Consider the following 26547-nt stretch of genomic DNA (forward strand, 5'->3'; position numbering starts at 1 on the left):
CTCCTCTGGCCAGCCAGTTAATGTCTGTTCCTCAGACAGGATACCTGGACGGCAAACCCAGCTGTGGAGAGGGCTGGGGCTGGCAGAGTCATATTCTTTCGCTTGCTGTCTGCTTTTTTAAAAAGAGTTTTATTTTTTAATTTGTGGGGATGTGTATGAGCCTGTGTCTCTGTGTGCGTGCCAGTGGAGGCCAGAAGACAGAACCAATCGCTTGGAGTCAGTCACAGGCGTGAGCCTCCCCAGACAGTCAATATGTGTACTGGGATCAGAACTCCAGAGGAGCAGCAAGAGCAGAGTCATCTTTCCAGGTCCACCTGTGGATTTATGTTCTCTTGCTAATTTTTAGAGCAAAGAGATATTAACCTCCACTTAATCATAACCCCACAAAGAAACTCCGCCTGCCTCACAGATGAGATGTGAGATGAGACTTCTCACTCAATCCAGGAGGAACCACCAAAGCCTAGCTCGTGGCTTGGTGTTCTAGGAAGCAGCCCTTCCTAGCAGGGTCTGCAGTAAGCCCGAGTCGTACTGGATGTTGTGTGTGACTGCCAGATCGTGTCATCTGCCTGCTCAAAACTGCTCCAGTCTCCCATTCCATTCAGAAAAATGTTTAGGCTTCCTGGTGGCTGTAAGTCCCACAATGAGGAGCCCCCATCACCTCCCCGCTACGGGCCTCTCATGCTTGCTTGCTTAGAGGTTATTACTCCATCAGAGGAGTCTTCCTTGGCCGCCATCTATACAACAGCGTTTCCCGTCCACCATGAGCCTTCGTCAGTCATCGTCCCTTGCCTCTGTGTAACTTCATGTCCCTTAAAGTCGTCAGCTGTGTGTTTATTTGTTGACCACCCAGCTCTGCCTACTAAAATTAGAGTTCTGTGACTTTGTTCACTCTTGGCTCTCACTTTCCAAACAGTCCAAAGTACGCAGTAACAATAAGTGAACGCCACAGGGATGAACGATTGTGCTTAGGCAGCCAACTGACGCACGCGCTATGACTTGCCCTGAGAGGCACGTAGGCAGGACCTGCCAAGAAACGTAGCCACAGCTCTCTGTTGGGTTGTCTAGAAGGCAGAGGCTAAAAGCTGCACCTAAGATTCCTGTCCATGCACTACGCCCCTCTTCATCAGAATGCCGGTTTCTCAAACGGAGACGAACATCGTCAGAGTTCAACTTCCTTTCCTGACCACTGCCTTTTCTACTCTTTGGTGTTAAGAAGTAAACCTTGGAGCTCCCTCCAAGTATGAAAGGCCTTCCCAGATATCAGATAAGACACGTGAACTAGATATGAGAGCTTTGTGTCCTAAAATATTTAATTTGGTGCTTCCTCATGTTAAGGCTGGCCAAGCTCTCTTTTGTCTGGGTAAAAACAACCCTTTCAGAGAAGAGACAAAGTATCTGCTACCCAGTTGTTGAGCCAACAGGTTGAATTTTCTCTGAAAGCCATCCCAATGTGTAAGGACTAGCAAATAATTCCTAAATCAAAAGCATGTCACTTGTCTCATCCATTTCTGAGCTCTGGAAAGAGAGAATCCTCCTCCTTCTCCAACACTGGTGGGTGAGTGAGGCAGGGGCCAAGGCTTTTCACAAAACACAATGCTGAAATAACACTGAAGGAAGGGATCCAGGTCTGCTTTCTGTTCTATTGTCTTATTCTGTCAGCTCCCACATCTCCCCAAACCCAAGCTTAATAATTTACAGCGGAAAGACATTTAATAAATACGTGGCGGGACTGGAGCTGTCGGCTCCACACAATGGGGCTGTTTGCATTTTCCTGCCTGGTGTTAGCACCAGCTCTCTCGGCTCGCTTCAACGGAAACAATCCCATTTGCTATTTTCATAAAATTAGTTCCTCTGCAGTTTCTATTAATCAGGACATTCTTTGGAGAGAATTATACTGGGATTTTATCACCATCTGAGTTCAACCATTCTGCGAGTCTGATGAATTTTTATCACCTCTGAGTGGCAGAGAGGGTAAAACCTGAGTGGGCTGATGTGAGCAGGCATGGAGCCCTCACTTGAAGCCAGCAAGGCCTGACAGATTGGGGGATCTGGGTCGGTCTCCCCCCACAAGCATCTAGAATTTTAAATATTCTTCGGGTCATGGATTTCCTTTCAAATTGTATAAAAGCTACAGCTATTCCACATCTGCATCACCAAGCCACACAATTCTAGTGTGTTTGTGGACGCCTGTTCTGTCTTCCATACCCACAGCCATCTATGGACTCCAGAGTTAAAACTGTGTGTTCCGAGCTCTCCCAGTCATCCTTACCTCCCTTAACAATCTTTAGGGGGACTAGTCCTGAACCTCTAAATTCCTTGGTTAAAAGAGGAAGGAACTGGGATGTTTTTAGAAGGGAAAATGTGAGGATAAAATTTCTCATGATGGCTGCTATGGTTTAGACAATTGTCCCTTAAAGGCCCATATGGTCCTCAACCCATGGTGCTGTTGGGAGGATGTAGAACCTTTAGGGCACAGGGCTGAGGAGAGGGAAGTTAGGTCACTGTGGGGTGTGGGGGTATGCCCTTGAAGAGGCTACGGGGCCCAGCTCCTTCTTCTTTCCCTGTTTCCTGGCAACAGCCCAGTAAGCAGTTTTGCTCTCATACGATTCCCACCAGGATGTGTTGCCACAGGCTGCCAAACCACGGGACCAACCAAAGATAGACCCACCTTGGAAGCTGTGAGCCAAAAGACCTTTCGTCATTTGAAGTTATCTCGCTCTTTTATCTCAGTCTTAGAAAGGTGATTAACCACACGATTTTTGAAAAGTGAGGGGGAAATGGAAAAGAGAGGGCAGCTCAAAAGTGCTGAAATAAAGTGTAAAGGTCTGACATATTGATAGTCACTGCACGGTATTAATGTGAGTGAGAGAGAACTGGGATAAAAATTATGAAAGTTTTGATGAACCTCTTCTATGCTGCCAGCTTACAGAACACCAGCCTCATCCTAAGTAAACTCTGCCTGAGAAAGGAAATGATACAGATGGGAGAAATGCTGTACTGATGGGACAGATTTCTAGAACTTTCTCTGTCCACTGAACGTGTGGTTTTAGGAGAGAAGTAACTTAATCTCTACCAATCTGAGATAAAACAATAATGCGTGACTTTTAAAGTCTGTTCAGTTCTAATAACCAGTTGGACCTGATTTATTATCAGCATCATTTTTATATTGTTTTATTGAGGTAGAGTCTCAAATAAGGTCCTGGCTGGTCTCACACTTGCCATGCAACTCAGGCTGCTCTCAAACTTGAGATTCTTCTGCCTCAGCTCCCTTAGTATTTATATGATAGGCATCTCAGGTGGCCTTTCTGGAGACGTCTAAGGTAGAAGAATCAGCTTTTCCCTCCAGTTCCCAGAAGGAAGTATTTTAAGCTATGAACTCCGTCATCTGTGATTACGGCCCAGCTCTTGTTATTCCAGGGAAACGAGGCACCATCAACATAAAAACAAACAAATGAGCACACGGTGTGGCAATCACACTTCACTTACGGGCACAGAAGCTTGAATTCCATGTGACAAAGTACTTTTCTTTTGAGAAAATGTGTACAAAAAGTTCATGGATTTTTTTTTTTTTTTGGTATCAAAAGGAAAAGGGTTTGTTTTGGTTTGTTTGATGTTGTTGTTTTCTGTTTGTTTTGAGACAGGATTTCTTCTCTGTGCAGCACTGGCTGTCCTTGGCCTCCATCAACAGCAGAACAAATGATTCACACTTGAGAGTGAGTTTGTTCCAGGACAGCTAGAGCTACGTAGAGAGACTGCAGGGGCGGGGAGGGTGTGGGTGGGTGACTGAATACTCTACATCCGATTCAGACCGAATAGTTTGCTTCCCAGTGTCTCCATATTTTGTCTAAGGACACAGGTTCAAGGACCGCAGTTTGCAAATCATGTATTGCTTTTGGTTGTTGTTTGTTTTCCCTTCCTGCTTCCACAGTGGAGGATGCAGACTTCGCCCTGTTTCCTTTCACTGGCCTGGTCTTTTGATCAAAGGCTATAGGCTGGGCACAAAATCTTTACAAATTCTGGGTAGCAGTTAGGGAAGACACTCCTCTGTAAGTGTGGGCCAGCTTCCTGGATAGCGTGGCAGTGATGAAAAAGGCCTATTTGACCTCGGGCCTCTTCCCCAGTCTGTCTCTTGGTTTCACTGATCCTTGCTTTGGTACATGTCAAAAGCTAAGGGAAGAATAATGACCAATAAAATAAGGCTGGGTAAGGATGATAGAACGTGGTGTTATTTCAACTAGTGATCTGGACTCAGTTCAGGAGGAATGTTAGGGACTCTGAACGGTAGAACCGATGTGACTTGCCCCCACAGGCCTGGGCCCCTCCCGCGGATTGGGGACTGAGTGGTCATCAGATGGCCGGACAGAAGCTGGTGTCTAGACCGCGGAACAGCTCTCCGCACCTGCAGGAGGATTGGCCCGGCCGCTCCGCCGCGGGGCTGCGCAATCTCAACCCTGACAGCCAGAAGGGATTAAACGGTCCTGTGGTTGTTGTCCGAGGGTTTGGTGGCTAAGGAGATGTGATTGACAAGCACGGCCATCCAATCGAAACTGAGGAGAGTACATGTCCGACCAATCGGAGGGCGTAAAGGAGACCGACGTGCTCACCACCCACCACGCTTTGCGTTGCCCGGAGCCACAGCAAACGTAAGATACCGAGGAGGAAGCCAAGTGCTGAAAGAGCAACTTTGATTCGTCCATCATAAATCTCCTAAATGAAACCCTACTTGTGATTCGTCCAAAGTAGACCAAAGCCCCGGTGAGCTGGATGGAGTGCGAGGTGTGAGTCCGGGTAAGGAACCTGAGAGCCAGGTGAGGACCCGAGGCTCGGACGCGGAGGCGGGGAAGGCCAGGGCGGGAGGCGCGCGGACCCCCGCAGGCCACCCTGACGGCAGGCCTGGGATTGCTGCTCAGATCCCAGGGCTCCCAGCTGCGCTGCTGGGAGCCGCTGTGTGGTGCAGCCAGCCGACTGAAGCGTTGCCTGCCCTGGCAAAGGGCAGGACCAGGGACAGTGGAGCACTCTCGCTCTGTCGTCAGGTGTCACCTTGGTGGTCTTTAGGCGGCCTGGCAGTTGGTTTTCCCCAGCCTTTGCATGTGACTTGACCAACATGGTGGAGGCACGAGCCTAATGCTTTAAAACCCAAAGGAGGTCGAAGTTTTTAAAGTAGAAAAGAAGTGTCAGCAATCCGTCCTTCAATTTGTTTGTTTGTTTTTTTTGTGGTTTTTTTGTTTTGGTTTTTTGGTTTTGTTTTGTTTGTTTGTTTGTTTGTTTTTTGGTTTTTTGGTTTGGTTTGGTTTTGAGATGGGTCTTGGTGTATATCCCAGGCTGGCCTCAAACTCATGATCCTCCTGTCCCAGCCTTTTGAATGCTAGGATGACAGGTGTGTACCACTTCACCTGGCCATTCGAACTACTTTTGAAGGTTTGGAGTAAGTAATCAAGAAAATTTAAAAAGGAGCCGGGTGTAGTGGTGCACACCTTTAGTCTCAGTGCTCTGGAGTCAGGGGCAGGCGGGTCTCTGTGAATTCAAGGTCAGCCAGGTCTACAAATCGAGTTCCAGAACAGCCAGGGCTGTCACAAAAAGAAACCCTATCTCAAAACATCAACAACAACAAAACGTAACCTATCATTTTCTATTGTTTTCAAGGACTTGGTTCTGAACATTGGGGTGTGGATGTCTCCCACCAGCAGCCTTAAGCCACACTACCGTCTCTGGATTCTCCATCTGCCCTGGACAGGAAGTTGGCCTGTGATAGATCTTAGTTTTCTCCCTTAAGATCTTCAGCCTGATAGTGAGCACTGTAGATTTTATCCAATGAGCCCTGGATGCAGGACTTTCAGTTTTTCCTGGGAACTGGGTAAAAGGGCATGTAGAACCAACCTTAGATGAAGGAAGACTGCAGGACACACACACACACACACACACACACACACATATATGCAGGGTCTGGAGAAACTTAACAATGAAAAACCTCACACTTCCATCACAGGGGGAAAAAAACAACAAAACACTTGACCTTGACTTGTTTAAATGTACTGTTTTTCCTACTCTAAGTTACCCGGTTCAAACGAATTTACTCCTAAGATTGTGTTGGCTAAGCCATCAGCTCTCAACGAGTATTTGAATAGTATTCTGAATCTTGAGTAAATAAACACTTTTCATTTTAATAAAATCTCACTAACAAATAATTTGGCCATTCCAGAGGCTTGGGGATGTAGCTCAGAAGGTACAGTCTCACCTAGCAGATACGAGGCCCTGGGTTCTGTTCTCAGCATCTCATGAGCAGAGTGATCCACACACCTGTGGTCTCAGCACTGGGGAGATGGATGCAGGAGGATCAGAAGGTCACTGGGGAGATGGATGCAGGAGGGTCAGAAGGTCACTGGGGAGATGGATGTAGGAGGGTCAGAAGGTCACGGGGGAGATGGATGCAGGAGGGTCAGAAGGTCACGGGGGAGATGGATGCAGGAGGGTCAGAAGGTCACTGGGGCTGAAGAGATGATTCAGCTTCTAAGAGCACTTACTGCTCTTCTGGAGAGCAGAGTCCAATTCCCAGGCTTAAAACCACCTGTAACTCCAGTTTCAGGGCATCTGATGCCCTCTTCAGCCCCCATAGACGCCTGTACAAACATCTCTCTGTCTCTCTGTCTGTCTCTCTCTGTCTCTGTCTCTGTCTCTCTCTGTCTCTGTCTCTCTCTCTCTCTCTCTCTCTCACACACACACACACACACACAAGCATGCATGAGACCCTGGGTTCACACCTGCACAAATATCACACACAAACACAAACACATCAATAAAAAAAACATCTAAACAAACCCCAAGAGAACTATAATTTGGTTATGAACTAATGACCCTCATTTTAGAAGGGCTTGAAGCTGTCTATCCCATCACTTAAAAGTCAATACCATAAGTTAACTCGATGTCACCTGAGCTTGTCAGCGTTTGTGGGGAGAGAAGGTCAGTGTTTCCGATGTTACCCGCTTCCAACTGTCATTTATCCTGCCTTCTAGGTGATGAGTTTGTTCACGTCTCCCAGGTTATCGTATGGTGTCCAGAACATCACAGCTAATCCTGAATACACGTTTCCTTCAAGGCAGTCCCATTAGCTCAGTCAGTCACACTAGTCATTTCTGATATCCCTTTTGACCCCTTTCCATTTCCACAGCTAAGACAAGTGTTCTTTTGTTTTGTTTTGTTTTGTCTTTTCAAGACAGAGTTTCTCTGTGTAGCCCTGGCTGTCCTGGAACTCACTCTGTAGACCAGGCTGGCCTCGAACTCACAGAGATCCGCCTGGCTCTGCCTCCCGAGTGCTGGGGTTAAAGGCGTGCGTGTTCTCATCTGGACATGTCCACCCTGATATGGTGGAGATTGGTCCTAAGAGCTCTGCCGCTGGGTAATTCTCTAACCCCTCCTCCTTCTTCTTTTCTTTTCTTTTCCCCCCTTTTTGGGTAACTTTGTTTTCAAACAGTCCTACAAGTTGCCCAGGTGGGCCTTGAACTGGAAATTCTTATGCCTCAGCCACTCAGGTAGCTGGGATTATAGGCCTGAAGCCACTAGACCAAGCTACCGGTTACCTTTTACAAATTAAGAAGTCTTTTCTTAATTTCTTAGGGCTGGACAGATGGCTCAGTGGTTGTGTGCACTGACTGCTCTTCCAGAGGACCCGGGTTCAATTCCTAGCACGCACATGGCAGCTCACAACTGTCTGTAACTCCAGTTCCAGGGGATCCGAATTTTCACACAGACATATATTTAGGCAAAACACCAACGCACATAAAATAATAAAATAAACATTAAAAAGTAAAAAAAAAAAAGGACTCTCCCAAATATTTAAAAATTAGGGACTCTTGAAATCTCTGGTTTGGGTAACATAATAAAAAAAGTTGTGCCTACCAGCCGGATTAGTAAATATTAGCACTCTGGCATTCTGCTTATGGTTTTTATTGTAAAGAAACGAAGCATCACAAACAGTTAAAAATCCCTTCTATTCTCTTTGCTGGTCCTTCTGCTTCCCTCCTCCCTCCCAGAGACACCAGAATTGCTGTGTCTAATTTGTACTCACTTTTGTTTGTGGTTGTTTTTTACCATGTGTGTTTGGGGCTGGTGCACTTGCATGTGTGCCCCTGTGGGAGCTGGAGAATAACCTCAGGAACTGTCCTCAAGAACGCTGTCATTGCAGGGCGGTAGTGGTGCACGCCTTTAATCCCAGCACTCGAGAGGCAGAGCCAGGTGGATCTCTGTGAGTTCGAGGCCAGCCTGGTCTACAGAGCAAGATCCAGAACAGGCACCAAAACTACACAGAGAAACCCTGTCTCGAAAAACCAAAAAAGAAAAAAAAAAGAACTCTGTCATTTGAGACCATGTCTCTTATTGGCCTAGAGTTTAACTAGGCTAGCCTGGCTGGCCAGCAGACTCTGCCGTCTCTGCCTTCCCAGCGCTGGAATCACAAGCGTTTTTCACATGGTTCAGTGATCTAACTCAACTCCTCCAGCTTCCCGGGCAAGCACTTTACTGACTGAACCATCTCCCCAGCCCAGTACCCACACTGCTATACTTTTAATATCTATGCCTCTGCCTCACAAGTGCTGGGATTAAAGGCATGCACTACCACGCCCGGCTGAAGATTATTCTTTTATGTTTAAAATATAAACTGTATGCTTTGGATTTCAGTTTACAGCTTACGTTTATTTATTTACTTTTTTCCCTGAGAGCTTCGGACTCTGTGTTTATGCCTTCAACACTTTTACAACCATTTTCTGCTCCTCAGTAAGGAAGCACACTTGATCTTGTCAGGGACACGCTTGGCACACCTGGAACCGCCATAGACCCAGCTGACATGCTTCCTTGTTTTAGACGATCTCGTATGGGCTTGAGCTCTCACAGCAGGAACCCCCTCACACCACATTCGGAGGTAGTGCTTTCCCAACCTTCTCCGTGTAAAGGTGAACAATCCTGTTGCCAGGGGTTCGAAACAGCCTAGTTTTGTTAGAGGCTGTATCGTGGGAAAGCCTATGGTGGTATGTCAAATGCTGGACCATTCTGAGCACTGTTCCCGGGAGAGGAAAAAGAAAGAACTTACTTATGTATTTGCATGTGTGCATTTGTGTCTGGGTTTGTTGTAGATAGGGCCTCACTGGCCTGGATCCTTCTGCCTCAGTTCCCCCAAGTGCTGGTATCACAGACACAGGCCACTATTCCTGGGTTGTAACTTGCTTTTTGTCGCTCGGCACTGCTTTTGAGATACATTCATGTCAGTGTATATAGATCAAGTACTTTCATTTGAAGTGTTCATTGTGAGAATATAATAAACCCATCTGACAGGGGTGTGGCTTTTCCCCTCCTATTTTGCTATTGAAATTACATGGAATGTCCTCATATGTGTCTCCTTATATGAGAGTTTCTAAAATTTTGTTTGAACTTTTCAAGGGAGGTGCATGTCTCTGAAGAACATTTGAGAATTTGTGAGGCCATATTTAGTTATTATTATGGTTGGAATAGACCAGAAAGCTGAGAATGTTGGGTGTGCAGTGTTGGGACAGTCCTCAGATAAAGAATTGTCCTGCATCTTGTGCAACTTTCCAGTGTTCTCATTTAATAATTATCTGGGTCTAGAACCTAACTATATTTTTTTTGTGTTCACATACATTTCTGGCACAGTTTAATGAAGTGTAATTTCCAGGAATGTAAATCAAGGGAAACTTACACTGATCTGGGGTTTGGAACTTGAACAAGCCAGGGTCCTCCGTCTAGAAAACTCATGTAACTGAAGGGCAGCACAGCTCGTGGTATTTGAGTTGCCAGCACAGCACACCTGCATAGTCTGCATGTGGCGCTTCCGCACGCACGCACGCACACACGCCAATGCTAAGTTTAGGTGCAAGCATCTGGCTACTGTACTTCATTATGTATTCTCGTGTAGTCAGCCTGCACACTCATATATTTAAACATATGCTCTTTCATGATGAATTACTTCCACTAAAAATCGACTTCTGTACGTGCTACAGAGTAGAGGTCGAGTTTTATTGTTGTCTGGTTAGATAATCGTTTGTGTCACCACCACTGGGGAGCCCTTGACGCACTGGGCCACGAAGCCATCTTCTTCCTAGGGAGGATGAGGTCCTCACAAATGCACAGATCTGTATCTGGGCTTCCAGTTTCATGCTAGTGGTCCATGTGTCTTTGTCTCGCTGTTTTAACTACCTTGGTTTCATAATGCGTCTGTGGCAGTTGGTGACAAGAAGGGCGTGTTGCCATCCCTAGTTCTCAGAGTGCTGGTGGCTATTCTTGGCTCTTTACTCTCCTGTGTGAATTCAGGATTCATTTTCCAGTTCCTTAAAAAAGAAGTATTTTTGGATTTTGGTTAGAATTGCACTGAATTTTTACATTAAGAAAAATAGAGATTTTTTTAAAATTAAGCCAACTCATCTAAAGGCATAAGTTACTTCTCCATACAGCCTGCTCTATCCCACTGTCCAGGTACTTTTAAAGGGCCTTTTCATGAAGTTGCATAATTTTAGCAACAAAGATCTTAACAAATATTTGTTGCATTTAATTATACTTACACACATGTGCATATGCATACATGTTTTTACTGTGCAAGTTTGAACTCCATTCAGATCTTTAGAAAACTGTGAAGCTAACATCTACTCATCTGTCACCCAGCTTCAAGAGCTAGCTCATGACCAGTCTGTTTCACATCAGCTCCTCATCCCCACCCCCACTCCCCAAATACCATGAAATGCCCAGGTACAATGTTCACTGTCTGTAATGTGTTGTGTGTGTCTATGTAGATTCGTGTGTCGTAAAGAATCTATACCTTTTTTTTTTTTTTTTTTTTTTTTTTTTTACTTTAAAGGGAATCTACACCTTTAAAAAAGTATTTTACGCCAGGCGGTGATGGCGCATGCCTTTAATCCCAGCACGCGGGAGGCAGAGCCAGGCGGATCTCTGTGAGTTCCAGGAAAGGCGCAAAGCTACACAGAGAAACCCTGTCTTGAAAAACCAAAAAAAAAAAAAAAAAGTATTTTACATAAAAAATTAAAAAGGTAACACTCTTGATTTCATTAACTATCCAATGACTGTTGAGTCATTTCACAAAAGGCTTGTGTAGTTAAGTGTAACACAATAGAAAATAGCAGAAACCTCAAGTATCTGTAGCTAGATACTGATTACCAAAGTCACAAAGCCAGGTAACCAACACCCAGATCAAAAACCAATTTTATTATCCATGCCCCATCCAATCAGTCAGGGTACTCTGGAGCAGTTGGACCTGTTTTTGAACATCATATAATTGGAATCTACAATGAACTTTTTACTCTGTCCTTCACTTAATGCTTATGAAACTCACCTATGTTGTTGGATGTGATTGTAATTTATTCATTTGTATTGCTTTATGTTATCATTTGTATGATCGATTGTGTGCATGTGCTTTATGTCTTTATAGACTGCCATTGACCTTTTGACTGTCTGGTAGATATACAGAGATACTTCATTTGATTTTTATCTGCATTTTTCCAGTGGCTAGTGAGGTAAGGACCTTTACATTTATTAACCATTCAGCTATCCTCTGTATGAAGTTTATTCTCATTTTTTCTCTAATTTATTTCTGAAATAATAGTAAAATCCATTAATTTGGGTTTGCCATTTGTTATGACGCTTTTGTCTATTTTGACTGTACGTTTTGAGGCTTTGTGTTAGGTTCATATTTCCTTCAGGTTACATCTTTTGGCTAAGTTATTCTTTTCAAAACTGTTCTTACTGATGTTTTCATATATTTTACATATATTTTCTTGTTGCTAACTTGCATTTTATTACATTACTTATTGCTCCACTAACTTCTATTTTATTTTGTTTTACCCACTTGTGGCAAGCCACACAAGATGAAGTTGCCCATCCTAACCATTTGAAGCGTGCAGTTCGGTAGTGCTCAGTGTTTACATTACTGTGAGGCAGATCTCCAGAACTTTCATCCTGCAAGGCTAGAACTCTGTGTTTATTGTCATTGCCCCCATTTCCTCCTTTTCCCGTATCTGCTTTGCTAGTTTCTGCCTCATATGCCTTTTTCAAAGTTAAGTTTTCATCTTCTCATTTGCGTTTTCTGTCATTTTTGTACAGAGCTGCTTTTATTTTTTTTAAATCCAGAATGAGAATATTTCAACAGTCAAGTCTGGGGTGCTTACATTTACTGTGAGTCCGTGATTATTGCTGCATAATAAATAAAAATGTTATATTCCGTGTGGTACAGAGGGCTGCACCCAGGGCCTCGTTTGTGATAGGTGTGTGCTCTACCATTGATCTGCATCCCCCAGCCTATTTCATATTCATTTCTTCTTTCAAAGCTTTGTGTGCTGTTTGGGTGTATGTTTGTGTGGGTGTGTGCAGGTCTATATGCAAGTGTGTGGTAGAAGCCAGAGGTCAATGCCATGCATCTTCTTTGATTGCTTCCCCACCTTACTTTTCAGACAGGATTTCCCACTGAACCTGGAGTCCACCAACTGGCTAGATTGGCTAGCCAGTGAGCTCCAAGGCCCTCCTTTCCCCACATCCTAGTGCTGGGATCACATGTGGACACCCCTGCCTTTATGTGAGTGCTGGAGATCGGAACTTGGGGCCTCATGCTTGTTCAGCAGGCCCCTTGCCAACTTAACCATTTCCCCAGCTCCCTCACAGTTACTCTCGAAGGAGCCTTGCATGCGTGCTGAGTGGTGTCCCCAACAGCGACTTTAGTCTGTTGGGGATCCTGTAGGTTTCTCAGTTTATTGTAGTTATTTATTTTTTGTAGTTGTTTGTTGTAGCTATTTATTTAGTTCTTGTATTATTGTATTTTCTTTGGGTTGCCAGCTAACAAAAAACGACATGGAGGCATATACTAATTATGAAGGCTCGGGCTTAGCTTAGGCTTGTTTCTAACTAACTCTTATAACTTAACCCATTAATTTACTTTCTGTCTCATGGCTTTATTACCTCATCTCCGTACTGCCTGTCCTGCTTGCTCTTTGTCTCCTGGCATCTTCGCCTTCTTCCCAGCATCCTCGCTGTCCAGAAATCCTGCCTAGCTATTGGCCATTCAGCTTTTTATTCAACCAGTCAGAGTGACACATCTTCACAGTGTACAAAAAGGTGATTCCACAACAGTTCATTGTAGTTAATCTTTCTATTAGGAATCCCATACAGCCTGATAGTGGGACCCTAACTCTGTGCTTGTAGGTAATGCAGGCTTAGGATTCAGATTTCTCTCCAGTTGGCCTTTTTTTTCTTATTTTTTTTGCCATAGCCTGAGTCATTGGCCTGCTTTTTTCACCTTAGTTCTTAGTAGATTTTTCAGAGTCTATTCAAACACTGCTGGGCCCTCAAAGGGCCCAACGTTATACCCTGTCCTCTCCTTGGTTCTAATTCTATGTACCATAGGCTGGAGTCTCACTGGAGGAGCCCTCCTAGGCCTCCATCTCCAGTCAGGGCCACTGTGGACTTTGAGCCCAGTTCCTCCTTACCCATCAGGCTTTGGGTGTACATTAGATTCAGAGCCCTTTAGAATGTTACATATTTACGTTTTAAAATTTCCATTTCGCTAATCGGTTCCCCTGTTCTGTGAGGCGCTCCTCTTGTTAGCGGTCTGCAGAGTATTAACCAGCAGTCTCCATCATCTTTCTACACCTTGCTGTGACCTTATCACCCCTTCACTTGCATTTTGCGGACTGGCCAGCCTGGCTTCACTTATTCATCAGCAAATATTTGTTGCACACAATCTTCATGCTGAGAACTGGGGATAGCAGGGTGGGGAAAACAGTTTCTGTCCTCGGGGGGTTATTATCTTAATAAGAGAGACAAAGTGAACTTGTAAACAAAAGAATACAAGTGTTAACCATGGAGGCCGAGGCGATAGCTTAGTAGAACAGCATTTGCCTGGCCTGCAGGAGCCTGGGTCTTTACCTACCGTTAGGGAAGAGTGCTCCGAAGAATGCTCCGAAAGAACTAGCCGGAGAGAGACTAACTCTTTTGGAGAGTTACTGTAGCTTTTGCTAGGATATGTATCTTTTTTCCTTTGTCATCCTGACTAGGAGCACAGTGTTTTCCATGTGGGTGCAGCACAGTGTTGATTGAATAAACTTTTTTTCTTTTTTTTTTCCACTTCATGCTTAGAGTCTCTTTTCCAGTAAGCTTACAATGGAACACCTCAATCTATTTCCATTGTATTTAAATCATAAGGTAAAGAAGTCCAGAAACCTAAGGCCGAATCTGTTTTCTGAAGATGGGTCTCTGATACTGAAAGGGAAACTTGGGGAGGTGCTCCAGAACGGTGTTACCTCATTAGTGGAGTGAATAGTGTCCGCCAAAAGATGTCCACACCTAACTTCCAGCATCCATAAATGTGATTTTATTTGGGCAGAAGGATTTTTGCATGTGTGATTGAGGGCCTTGTCTAGTGATAATAGGCAGACAGAAGACAGAGGGGACGTGTCATGTGGAGTTGATGGCAGTTACAGGAACCTTGTAGCCAGGGAAATCCTGGAGCCACCAGAAACTGGAAGACCCAAGAAAGCATCTTGTTTTAGATCCTGAGTGTTGCCCCATGGACACCTCTGTTATAGACTTATGGTCTCAAGAACTGAGAACGAATTCCTCTTGTTGTGAGCCTCAGTTAGGAAACCGACACTAACTTGCCTCTTGTGTAACTCAGATGTAATAGTACGTTTCTGATTGCCGTGACTAAACATGCCAGGTCTAGTAAAGCACTTAGCATATTGTAAGTGCCCCAAAGGGTGGCATCTTCGTTTAGGGACTGGGAGTTTTCTTCCTTCTGTGAACAAGAACTTGACGACAGAGTGGAAATTTCTGCCTTGTGATGGCCTGCTGAGATCAAGTTCATACCTCAGATGTAACTAAAGTTTCGGCTTCTGCGTTGGCTCTGCAGTCATCTGAGAGCCCTTGGTTAGGATGTGTGGACAGAGAGAGCTCAGATTTCTAATGTGAGCTCAGGTGGAAGTCAAAGCAGAGCCGAAGACCAAATTGAAACGACAACGTGAGACCAGAAAGCAGCTTCATCCCAGCCTCCAGCCCCCCCACCCCTATTCCTACACAAAGCAAACTCTGGGTTCAACATCCTCAGTTTTCATTAAGGGACTCTGGGGCTGGACATTCCTGAAAATTAAAGACCCATCATGAGTGAGCCTCCAGACATACTGGTCATCAGGATTGCTCATATTGAGTTCAGGCTTTCTATGCTGTCTGAATACTAGGCGCACACGACGGCGGGGGAGGGGTGGTCCAGCCAGAGGTTAATGCTGCTCTCTGTCCCCTAGGATGGCTGGCATGGTGCTGGGAGTGGGTGCTGGCGTGTTCCTCCTCGCTCTGATCTGGGTGTTGGTGCTGCTGCTGTGTGTGCTGTTATCCCGAGCCTCTGGGATAGCTAGGTAAGGCGTGCTTTCCAGCCTGGAGTCCCAGGTAAAAGCAATTAGAGGCAAAAATCGCTGATGCTCATTAAACATTTAGAATTCAGAAGATCATTTTTGTAATTACTGGCAGTTTGAATGAGTTGCATTTTAACCTCTTATCATAAGCACTAACTGTGTTATTTATGCTCAGGCAGAGGTGGGAAGAGAGCGGAAGTGCGTCTCAGCTCTCACTGTGGAGGGATGAGGGAGACCAGAGATGACAAGCAAATCTGCTTTGGCTGCTGTTGTGTTCCTTGGGAGTTGTAGGTGGAAGTTTTGTCTAATTGTTCAGATTTATGACACGTGCTTGGTCCGGTCCCTAAGGCTCTATCTAGCCCAGGCCCACAGACACTGAAGTTATAGTGAGTTAGCCTGGCCCTCTGTATCAGGCTATAACCTAGCCCCAGAGACACACTCTCTGGGAGGGCTGTGTCAGTAATACATGGAGAGCTACAGTATTTACTGAAGTGTTCTGGTCTGAAAAGAGCGAAAGTATGTGGGGATGGGGGAGGGGTGTGTGTGTGTGTGTGTGTGTGTGTGTGTTCTCATAAACACACTTTGTGCAGAAAACTCTGAATTCCCATTGTTAGGAATTGGGAATTACCTGGAATAAATAGGAATGTACTCAGCTGGTACCTGTCTTAGGAAGCAAAGCTTTGGGGTGGAGGACTTTGTGGACCTCAACGTAAATGCTGACCCCAGGGAGGAGCCCGCCCAGGCCCCGCTGATTAGAAGTAGATGGTCAGCAGTGCCTTTGATACTCAGTCTCTTTGCTTCCAGGTTCTCCATTGTCTTTGTCTTCCTTGGTGCTCTGATAATCACTACAATTCTACTGCTTTTCCCTCGAGCCAGTGAATTCCCAGCCCCAGAGATGGAAACGAAGGTAAACCTACTGGGTTTCATTCTTGGCCCAATATCAGCTTCCTCCATCCTGCCCTGTGACCTGTCCAATCAATATGGTGCTCCAGGAGAGTTGCAAGGCCTGTGTCCCTTTCCCCTGGGGAAGGGTCTGTGAATCCCACCTGCAGCAGCACCAGGCAGTCATTTACCTGGTGTGCTATCATCTGCTGCCTGCGTCAAGTTGAATGGCAGTGTGGAAAACCACTCCTCACTGTGGAGACAGAAAGACAAAAGAGTCAGGAACTAGGAACCGGCATAGGCCTTAAGTGTGGTGTTCCCCATTCCTGGTAGCCTTGGTTCAGAATCTCAGGCCCTGGGTCAGAATTGATGTAGTGTTCTCAGGGTGCTGAGTGACATGATTTTCCATCCTCTGAGGTTGACTTTTTCCACTTGTGGTGTCAAAAGAATCATTTCTGTCAACAAGAGTAGTGGGTAAGAGGAGCCTTTCCAGGAGAAGCCGAAGGGGACGTTGCGGAGAGTTCTGTACCAATGACTCTGTTATCCTTACTCCTTAGACCACACCAGCCAGCCCTACTTCTGTAAGTCGGTGTGTGTCCCCTCTCTCATTGTCCCATTTCAGCAGACCTCACCTCTTCCGGTTCATTCCTGATGTGGGGCTCAGGTTCTGTCATGTGTGGCTGGTCTCAAACCCCTAGGCTCTCGATAAGGGTGCTGACCTCTTCTGTCCCATTACATCTTCTTGTGGTGTTCTGTTTCCTCTCACTAGCTACTTTAATTTTGAAGGCAAAACAATGATGTGGCTAACATTTCTTAGAAGACTACTGTATACCAAGTCCTGTGCTCGACACCTTGTTTACATTGTCTCATTGAAACCACACAACACTGCGTGTCGTGTGAAGTAGGCCCTGTTGTTTTTCTAGGTAAGAGGTTCAGGTGACCTGCTTGAGTTGACACTGTCCAGGAAGAAGCAGAGCAAGGATTTAAGCTGAGCTCTGTCCTCAAAGTCTTCAAACTTGTCGGAACTTAACAGAATATCTCAACAGAACTCAACAGAATATTCTCCAGATCTGACAGATTGTCAATTTGATATGGCCCACAAAATTACATAATTTTTGACATAAAATGAGCACATATTTCTAGCGCTACTTAGGGCTAATGATGGTAAGAGGAAGAAAAACAGTTCTGGAAACTCTAAGGGAAATTGTGCTTACCACACAGATTCCAGGCGTTATTCCCTTGTGACAGGCTCTCTCTATATCTGGCCCACCCCAGTGTCTTTGTTTTTGGGAGAAACGAGTGATGTGTGCTGCCATATTTTTAATTACTGCAAATGTGACTGCTACAAAGGCACAGAACAAGCACCACTCCTAAATCAATCCTTCTAGTCTGTCATAGAAGTTTCGGACTCGGGAGACAACAGGGATTGAGCAAAATATGTTTGTCAGCATGGCCAGCAGAATCAGAGTTCTCATTTTCAGGTTCTGAGAGCTGGCCCCTGCAGCAGCCTGGCTCAATACTGTATCAATAATACATGGCCTGGGCCTTCTGCACCCAAGGCCTGCTAATTGGCTAATTAAAAAGTGAAACAGTCGAGCGAGCAAACATGTAGTCCGCAAGAGACTTGTTCGGTACCAGAGCCAAGGTCAACGTTACGTTAAAGCTGTTTTATCAAACTGACCTTGATTGTAAGTTGACTGTTGGGGTAGTCTCGGGAGCAGCTGGGGTGGCTGCAGCCTTCTTCTTGGTGTCTTTGGATCTCACTCATACCAGTGCTTAGATTGTTCAGGAACTTTGTGCATCAACATTGTATTAGCTTTCTGTTGCTGCTGTAACAAATTCCTGCCATACATTTATTATCTACAGTTGCGTGGGTTAGAAGTCCATCATCAATCTCCCTGAGTTAAAATCAAGGGTGAGCAGGGCCATGCATCTTTCCAGTGGTTCTGAAGGAATGCCCATTTCCTGACCTCTTCTAGCTCTAGAGGATGCTCCTAGTGCCTGGCCCACGGCCTCCGTCTATGGCCATCCTCAGAGCCGGCAGTGGGTTACATCCCTGACTGCATCCATCTCACATTGCTTTTCCCAAACCTGTTTTCTGCCTCTTCTTTCATTTTGTTTTGTTTCTTGAGACAAGATCTCACTATGTAGCCTTGGCTGGTCTGGAACTCATTGGAGATATGCCCACCTCTGCCTCCAAAGTGTCTTTAGTTTGTAAGGACTCTGTTTACGTTGGGCCTGCCTGGATTGGATAATCCAAGCTAATCTCCCTTCTTTCAGGTCACAACCTTAACTCCATTCTGTCATGAGTCAGTGTGTTTCTAGGGACCAGAAATCTCTGGGCCATTATTTAGGCCGTGACAGTTACTGTCAGCTATTTGGGAACCTCTCCCGGAAATGAGTTCTCAGGGCTTCTGTGAAGTTAGGCACTCATTTGGATTATGATACCTGCTTTCCCCACCCACTTAAGTACCACTGCTTCACTCTGGGGTAAAGAATAGGGCTCTGTTCTTGGAAATGGACAGCAGGCAGCTGGGGAGAGGCAGTACCAGATACAGGTTTTTGTCATCAAAGACCAGTAGAGTTAGAGCTTCACGTAAGACTGGTTACCAAGCAACCATCTGTATGCTGGGGCAAGTTATGTACCTTTTAGTGTTTTAATATCGTAGATAAGTGGCCACTTTCCTCACTCCCTTGCAATTAGGGCTCAGAACTCTTCTGATGAGAGCTGGTCTCCTCATTCTGAAAGCCACCCTTTCTTCTAAATTGAGCCATTTGTTTCCTGTGCCTTAGTATTATTATTATTAGTTGTTGTTGTTGCCCCCTCCCCACCCCCTTCTTCAAAAACCCTGTATCTTCTACTCGGGTGCTGAAAGTTTTCTTACTCGTCTGCAGAGGGAACCCAGGGCAGGATGCTGCTGGGAGTTACCAAGAAGCCTTGGGCACTGCCATCAGATCTCAGAGGACCACAGGTAGGGTGCTGGAGTGGCGGTGATTCCACTTTGGTATTTTCTCTCTCCAGATTGTGGATGCCTTTTTCATCGGCCGCTATGTCCTGCTGGCTTTCCTCAGTGCAGTCTTTCTTGGAGGCCTCTTCTTGCTTCTTACTCATCATGTGCTGGAACCAATCTATGCCAAACCACTGCGGTCCTGCTGAGGATGGTAACGGAAACATGGGACATTTTGATGCCATGGATGAGCACAAAGGCACTCTCTGGAGCCTTGATGACGGCCTTCATGTCTTCAGACCAGAGGCATGACTGCTTATCACTAAGACAAACCTCTTGAGCCCTGGCTTTCAGAACTCAGCAGCAAAACCGACTCTGGGTGTAGATTGTCACCACCTGAAGACGGATCTGACTGTCTTCTCGGTACCCATACTCCAGGACTTCTGTCTGTTTTGAATGGGAAGTAGTGACAGTGATCTGCTTGGGGCAGATGTTCAGTCAAGCCATCAGTAGTGGATTTGGGGAGAAGGCGGCTCTGTAGACCAACAGAAGAACCTGGTCCTTTTGTTTGGAAGAGAAAGGCATTCAGACACGAAAGGCTGCTTTATTGTGATAGCTTAGAGGTTGTATTCGGCAGCAGTTAGTGACCACGCCTTATGTAATTCCACAGAGCTCTAGAAAGTGAGTGGCACTTGCCTGCGTTCTAATAAAGCAATAAACAGCTACCAAAGGGCTTTCTCTTCAAACTCCTGCCTACAGCTTTTATAAATTTACGTTTTAGGTTTGCTTAGAGATTAGAAGAGAGGTATGGAAATGTTAGATGTCTTCCTACCGTGTATCTTGGGTCTTCTCCCAGGGTTTGGTGGCCTCTGGATGCCTTATTTAAGTATTTAGTGTCATGTAGGAGTCCTCTTTGGGCTTTGGCCCTTTTTCGTTTTACTTTGGTAGTATTGGGGATTGAACCTAGGGCTTCACACATGATAGGTAAGTATTCTACCATCCTATCCCTCTATTTTTTTTGTTTTTTTGTTTTTCAAGACAAGGTTTCTCTGTGTAACATTCCTGGCTATCCTGGAACTCACTCTGTATACCAGGCTGTCCTCAAACTCACTTGAGATCCATCTGCTTCTGCCTCCTGAGTGCTGGGATTAAAGATGTGCACCACCACTGCCCGGCTTCTCTGTTTACTTTTTTTTTTTTTTTTTTTTCCTCTGGTTTTTCGAGACAGGGTTTCTCTTTGTAGCTTTGCGCCTTTCCTGGAACTCACTTGGTAGCCCAGGCTGGCCTCGAACTCACAGAGATCCGCCTGGCTCTGCCTCCCAAGTGCTGGGATTAAAGGCGTGCGCCACCACCGCCCGGCTCTCTGTTTACTTTTTATCTTGAAGAAAATTGCACTAAGTTACCCAGGCTGGCCTTGAACTTCCTCTGTATCCCAGACAGGCTTTGAACTTGCCATCCTGCCCTAGTTTCCCAAGTAGCTCGGATTTTAGACCTGAACCATCAGGCCTGACTCTTTTTATACTTTGTCAATTGTTTAGTTGGCTAATTCATTTAAGACAGGGTCTCACTAGGGATCATGGGCTGGCTTGAACTCTTGATCTTTTTGACTCAGTCATCTTGAGTACTAGGATTACTAGTACCCCGACATGCCTGCCTGTCTGTTTTCATCGTGGAAATTCTTTCTCCAAAGTTAGTAAGGCATGCATATTCTCAGCATTATTATAACTTTACATTTGTCTAATTTCCCAGATCAATAAAATTTGTCACAAATGGGGTGGAGGGTCTGATCTAGTTCTGCTTTGGAAGTGCCATCCTGCCTGTCTAGAGCAGAGTGGAGAGGAGTCTTCTATTCTGAGAGCCAGAGAACAAGCTGGAAAGGCGAGTCAGTGCCCGCTAGGTGCCTGGGCTGTAGCCATTCCTTTGGGACTTCAGATTTACAACAGTCTATTTATTATGACCGCTCTTATTTTTAAATAGAAAAGTCCTGAGGTTTAAGGTGATGAACTCACTTAGGCTTTACACAGCAGCCAGTTGGCAATCCTAGATGTGGCAGAATCCAGTCTCTCTCACAATAGAAGAAAACCCTCTTTGGATGAGAACTTGAGAGAGGAGGGCCACTTCTTTTTCCTATCTCTCCTTGGTACTGTTTGTTGTCAGGCTATAGGAAAACCCGGTCCTACGGCCTCATGGGAGCTCAGCCTCAAATGACCAGAGGCCAGAACCAGTGACTGTTGGGAGTCAGGGTTGGTGAGGACCAGGTACAATACCTCTACTTGAACTGACTCCTTTGGGGAAACTTCCCAGATGAGGTTTTATTCAGAAACCTTCAAATGAAACTGATTCTTAGTCTGACTTCGGGCCCATGAGGAAGAGATGGAAGACATTGCTCTGGGAATGGAGGGGAGAGGGGGACATGTGGGAACTGTGAAGGCGGTAGACAGTCTGGAGCTCAGGATCCTTCACAGTGCACAGAAGCTTCCAGGTGCCTGTGAGCCTCCCTGTAGGGTGCCTTAACCGACCCAGGTGGAGCACCAACCTTGACTATCACAGACTGCCTCGTGCCTCCTCCTGAGCAGCTTGCTGCCAAGGCGACTCTGGAAGGAAGGGCCTAGAAAGGTTCCTGAAAATGGAGCTTTTTATTCTTCTGCGAAGGTGTTCAACTAGAAGCCAAAGATATCAGAAGTGTTTGGGGGTTCTGATCCCTGATCTAGTTCATAAATGATTTAGGGTTACGGCTTCAGAGGGAGCAGTGTTAGAGAAGCAACCAAGGCCCATGGAGGGTAAACTTCTGGTCAAGAGGGTGAAATCTCTGGCCTGAGTAGAGACCTAACAGCCCAGCTGGGCTGGGTCAGTCACCTGGCCAAGGGATCAGCCTGAGGACAGCAGGTTCACTTTACCCATACTAAAGAGATAGCTGGGATAATGATCCTTTCAGCGAGATACTATGCTTAGTTAGGTCCCCTTACTTTTCTAAGTACTAACTCAGAAAGAGGCAACTTTTTCTTCTTCCTCTTCCTTTCAGATGTTGGTCAGAACCTAAGTCCACTTTTTCTGATAGTTTGGGCTTCTCTACTCTTTCTATTCAGCTGTTGCCCTCCCCGCCACGTGGTGCCAGCTGCCTGTCCTGCACCAATGCTGGTATCGCCGAGATTTTGTCTTCCGCATGTTCCTCCTCCAGGCAGCTGCTGAGATCAACAGCTTACCTAGCCTGGGGTTTTGTCTTTTAAATTCTAATAAAATTGTCCTCGAGCTCAAAAATAAAAATCTATAAAACTGGGGCTGGAGACATGGCTCGGTGGTTAAGAGTACTGGCTGCTCTTCCAGAGGTCCTGGGTTCAATTCCCAGCAACCACATGGTGGCTCACAACCATCTGTAATGAGATCTGGCGCCCTCTTCTGGTGTGCATGAAGACAGAGCATCCATGTACATAAAATACATGAATAATTAAATCTTTAAAAAACCCTACAAAAACAAAACAACAATAATAAAAGGTATCTATAAAGCCAGTAGATAATAGCTATGAGATTTTAGTTATCTACATAGGAACTTGGTAAAGGTGAAAAAAACCTAAATTCCTTCCCAAATATCATTGCCGTACATTTTTTTTAATTGGTGTAGATGAGAGGCTTATATATTAAGAGCTGGCTTTATACAATGTAGACACAAAAACGTGTGCACACATACACCATATAAAGCATTTAAACTCAGCTTGCTTTCTACAGTTCTTATCTGTAATAACTAGTATGGTGAGATCAAATGATTACTTTCATTTCAAGGTAATTCTGTCCAACCTTAAAAAACAAGTAACAACAAAAACCCAGAAGTGGGAGGCTGAATGAAACAATGAATTTCAGAGATGTCAACATGGGACACCCCTACAGTGACGTCTGCTGCATCTCTCCTCATGTCGGGGCCTGCCTGGAGACAGACAGGCTTGCGTAGGGTTATCCCCCAAATACCAATCCAAATCATCCCAGTGTCCGTTAGCCATTCTCTCTAGAGGGCATGTCGTGGTCGTGCTGTTGGTTCGCTGTCCAGAAAGACTGGTGATTCCCCACTGTTTGGAAAGTGAAAAGGAGAGGAAGTCTAGGAGAGAACAAACCATTCCATAGCCTTCCAGGATGGTATCCTGACGAGCTAAAGTAGCAGGACCTCCCAGCTCCATTACAGCGGAATGTTTGTCCAGTCAGTTAAGCGATACTGTGTAATAGTTTAGAAATGTCTCAAACCAGCAAAGCATACTGAGTAATGTTTTGAGAAGCAACTTAAATTTCTCACTAGTAAAAGGGAAGAAAAACTAGACTCCTTTCTGATCCAGGGTTTCAGACAGTGAATGTAAAAATCCATTAGAGGAATTGTATCAGTGCTCAGGCACTGGGCACACAGCGTTTCTTCGTCCATAGAACACACTCTGCACTTCAACACTGATGAGTGCTGATGGAGTGAGGCAATGGAAGGAGCAGGATGGAGGAGTCCAAGGTACTTCAAATGCTTTTACTCTAATACATTAATCAATTTCCTGTTCTGCTCTTCAAGACCTCAACTTTTCTATCAACTCAACTTCATTGCTGCTGAAGCTAAGTATTTCTATCTGACCCTGATGTGTAAAGAAATGTGCTGTTATTTCTCAAATGAGAAACAGGCAGAGATGAGGACAGGTTTGAAAGTTCTCAGCTGGTAGTAGTGACCCTCAAGGCACTGGCACCAACTCCCCATGCATCCCTTGCATTTCATATCTCTGTTTCAAGATCAACTTTGGCTTTCAGGTAACTCCTGAGTTTTACACTGGTTAGCTGTTTGCACCCACCTTCCCTAACTTGTATCTATGAGGGTAAAGTTCCTTTGAAGTACTAACATTGATAAAAACAAATGACAACCATGTCAGTGCAGCCTGTGGCTTAGCCAGGTGTGACAATCAGATACAGAATAATCTGGAAATGTGCTGATTATCCTGAATGGGATGTGACAATTTAGGACTGGAGAGGACATTTTATAGTTGATAGAGTGGAACCTTTTAATCTGTAGGTGCACCCCGATCTCAAACTTGGGAATAAGTGCATGTCATTCGTGCAGACATGACAGTTTTTATTCCGTGTAGCGAAGACACCAAGTATTTTTCAAGGTGCACTGTACGCATTTATACTGTCATGTTTCAGATCTATAAAATAGGTCGTTAGTGCCCCTACTCCACATAACAGGCACAGACTTGGGGGAGTCACTCAGCAAAGGGTGGGCAGGAGTCAAGATTCAAGTGAAGCAGGTTGACTCAGTGTTTAAGCCCCTGACACCTTTATATTAGCCTACGTGTCCATAACGTACAAACAGGATAAAAGGGACCAGATTCAGACAACACAGATCCACTTGAAACACACAGAAGCAGCAGCTAATTGTGGCGAGGAAATCCAAAGTCTGGAATTGGGCAGGAGTGTGGGGCAAGTAGTTAAAATGTACTTAAAGATGTCATGGATGAGCTCTGACTGGGCAGGTCTGTGCTGTTTGCTTGGGGACACTAAACGGTAAAGCAGCCAGTAGAGGGAGCAGTGTTTGCTAAAAGGATGGCTGCTGCTGTACTAGATACTATGTGGCCATCCCCTGTAGCTGTGTTAACCTGGGGATTTTACACACTTACACACACACACACACACACACACACACACACACACGTGTGGTGCATATGTTTGCATGTGAAGGCCAGAAGTTAACCTCAGGAGTCGTTCCTCAGGTGCCACCCACTTTGGTTTTTGCTTGTTGGAGATAAATTCTCACCAGCCTGGAGCTTGCTACGTAAGCTCTGCTGGTCGGCTAACAAGCCCCGAGGATCTGCCTGTCTCTGCCTCTCAAGTGCTGGCTTATAACTTGTCACCATACGTGGCTTTGTTGCATAGGTTCTGGGGATCAAACACGGGTCCTCATGCTTGCACGGCCAACACTTTACCCACCGAGCCACGTCCCAGCACTGGGGATTTCTTGTGCTGTCCGATGCGTCTGTCTGCAAGTTGGTCATGCCCCGTTTTACACCAGTGATGCGTATTAGTTTCCTACTGCTGCTGTAACACATACACACTTCAAGTGGCATAGAGCAATGCACACGTATTACCTTACCATCCCTCAGGGCTGAGGGCGATACTTTAGAGAGATTCTGGAGGAGGATCTATTTGCTTTTTCCAGCTTCTAGAAGTCACCCACATTCCAGGGCTGGGTTCTTTCTGTCTTCAAAGCCAGCGGTGTAACATCTTCCATTCTCTTCGTCCCTGCTTCACTGACATTCACAGGGAGCCACTTGACAAACCAGGCCAAGGTCCCTTATCTACAGTCTTGGGTTCTAAGAGTTAGGGTGTAGACATTCTGGGTGGGAGGCATTATACCTACTACAGAATATAGGGCCTCATTTCATGGCTGTAAGGATGGCCTCCTTCCACAGCCACAACCTCCCTTACTCCCACTGCCTCATGGACAAGGTCCGTTGCTTTATCTCAGGGCTCCCTGCATCGACCCTCCCCACCCTCAGTCTGGTTTAGTTCCCTCCTCACACCTTCAGTGGGGCCTCCAAGTGCTCATCTCTACAAGAGGCCCTTTCCCCCCACACCCCTCCTCTCACACACTAGCCCAGCCTCCCAATGGATCTCTAAAGGAGAAACACAAAGAGTTATTGCCTTTTAATTACACGTGCTATTGTAGCATCTATAAGGAAGAACATTTTAAGCTTAATTGAGACCAAATGTGAAGTTAAATTAAATGAATAACTAATTAGCGTAATGTTCCTGCATTAGCCCCATGTGAGTGCAGAGGCCTGAGAGAAGACAGGTACTGGGCCTCTGGTGAACAGACTGTGCCCAGAACTGGGGGGGTAAAGGGGGGTGCAGACAACCTGGCCTGGTGAGTACAAAAGGGTACATTTGCAATTTCCCCCAACCTTCTTCATACACCTGCAGCCTAAGCCCTCACTTCTGAAGCCCTGCTCTGGGCTCCCACAAATCTTTTGAAGCTTTCTAATGTCTCTCTTGCCTGCCTGGAGTGCATGTTTGTTCATGCTCTGGTCCTTATGCCTCACACAGGAAGGCTTGACGAGATTCCTATTAGCTCCTCCTGTCTTCCCTGTCTCCCTGCCTTGTCATACAAAGCCTGTGAACTCTGCCTTCAGAAGCTGTCCCATCTGAAGCCACCAGGGTCACCCCTACCGGCCCTGTCCCATCAGGTCTGGACTTGATGGACAGTGTAGCCCTCAACTGAGGTCACTACTTATCCCCATTCCCTCTTTGACTTGTATTCTTTGTAGTCTCATGTTACGTTTCATCTGCTAAGGAGACAT

At 45.6% G+C, this 26547-nt stretch overlaps 1 protein-coding gene and 1 long non-coding RNA gene across 9 annotated transcripts; one reads left to right on the forward strand and one right to left on the reverse strand.

The window, feature by feature from the left end:
• Nucleotides 1-3155: 3155 nt before the first annotated feature.
• Nucleotides 3156-4749, reverse strand: LOC131914867 (uncharacterized). Its single transcript, XR_009380198.1, has 2 exons — nt 4400-4749; nt 3156-4167 (listed from the first exon to the last, which is right to left on the reverse strand). It is a non-coding gene; the product is annotated as an uncharacterized LOC131914867 (long non-coding RNA).
• Tmem218 (transmembrane protein 218) lies at nt 4600-19983 on the forward strand. Of its 8 annotated transcripts, XM_059267627.1 has the most exons (8): nt 4600-4808; nt 8768-8911; nt 11444-11528; nt 12462-12583; nt 14140-14205; nt 15300-15410; nt 16212-16314; nt 19312-19983. In XM_059267627.1, the coding sequence occupies exons 6-8, from the start codon at nt 15301-15303 to the stop codon at nt 19444-19446; spliced, it is 348 nt and encodes a 115-aa protein (XP_059123610.1). In that variant the 5' UTR covers nt 4600-4808; nt 8768-8911; nt 11444-11528; nt 12462-12583; nt 14140-14205; nt 15300; the 3' UTR covers nt 19447-19983. The 8 variants fall into 8 exon arrangements, with proteins under 8 accessions (XP_059123610.1, XP_059123613.1, XP_059123614.1 ...); XM_059267630.1 differs by lacking the exon at nt 12462-12583; XM_059267631.1 differs by lacking the exon at nt 8768-8911.
• The last annotated feature ends 6564 nt before the right edge of the window (nt 19984-26547 follow it).

Source organism: Peromyscus eremicus, chromosome 7 (genome assembly GCF_949786415.1).
Source record: "Peromyscus eremicus chromosome 7, PerEre_H2_v1, whole genome shotgun sequence".
NCBI classification, from domain to species: Eukaryota; Metazoa; Chordata; class Mammalia; order Rodentia; family Cricetidae; genus Peromyscus; species Peromyscus eremicus.

What these genes read in the sequence shown, in the direction of transcription:
- Tmem218 (XM_059267627.1), top strand. Translation starts at nt 15,301, where the DNA reads ATGGCTGGCATGGTGCTGGGAGTGGGTGCTGGCGTGTTCCTCCTCGCT. An exon ending in CGAGCCTCTGGGATAGCTAG is followed by an intron (nt 15,411 to 16,211) that starts GTAAGGCGTGCT and finishes CTTTGCTTCCAG; the next exon opens with GTTCTCCATTGTCTTTGTCT. An exon ending in CCCCAGAGATGGAAACGAAG is followed by an intron (nt 16,315 to 19,311) that starts GTAAACCTACTG and finishes TTCTCTCTCCAG; the next exon opens with ATTGTGGATGCCTTTTTCAT.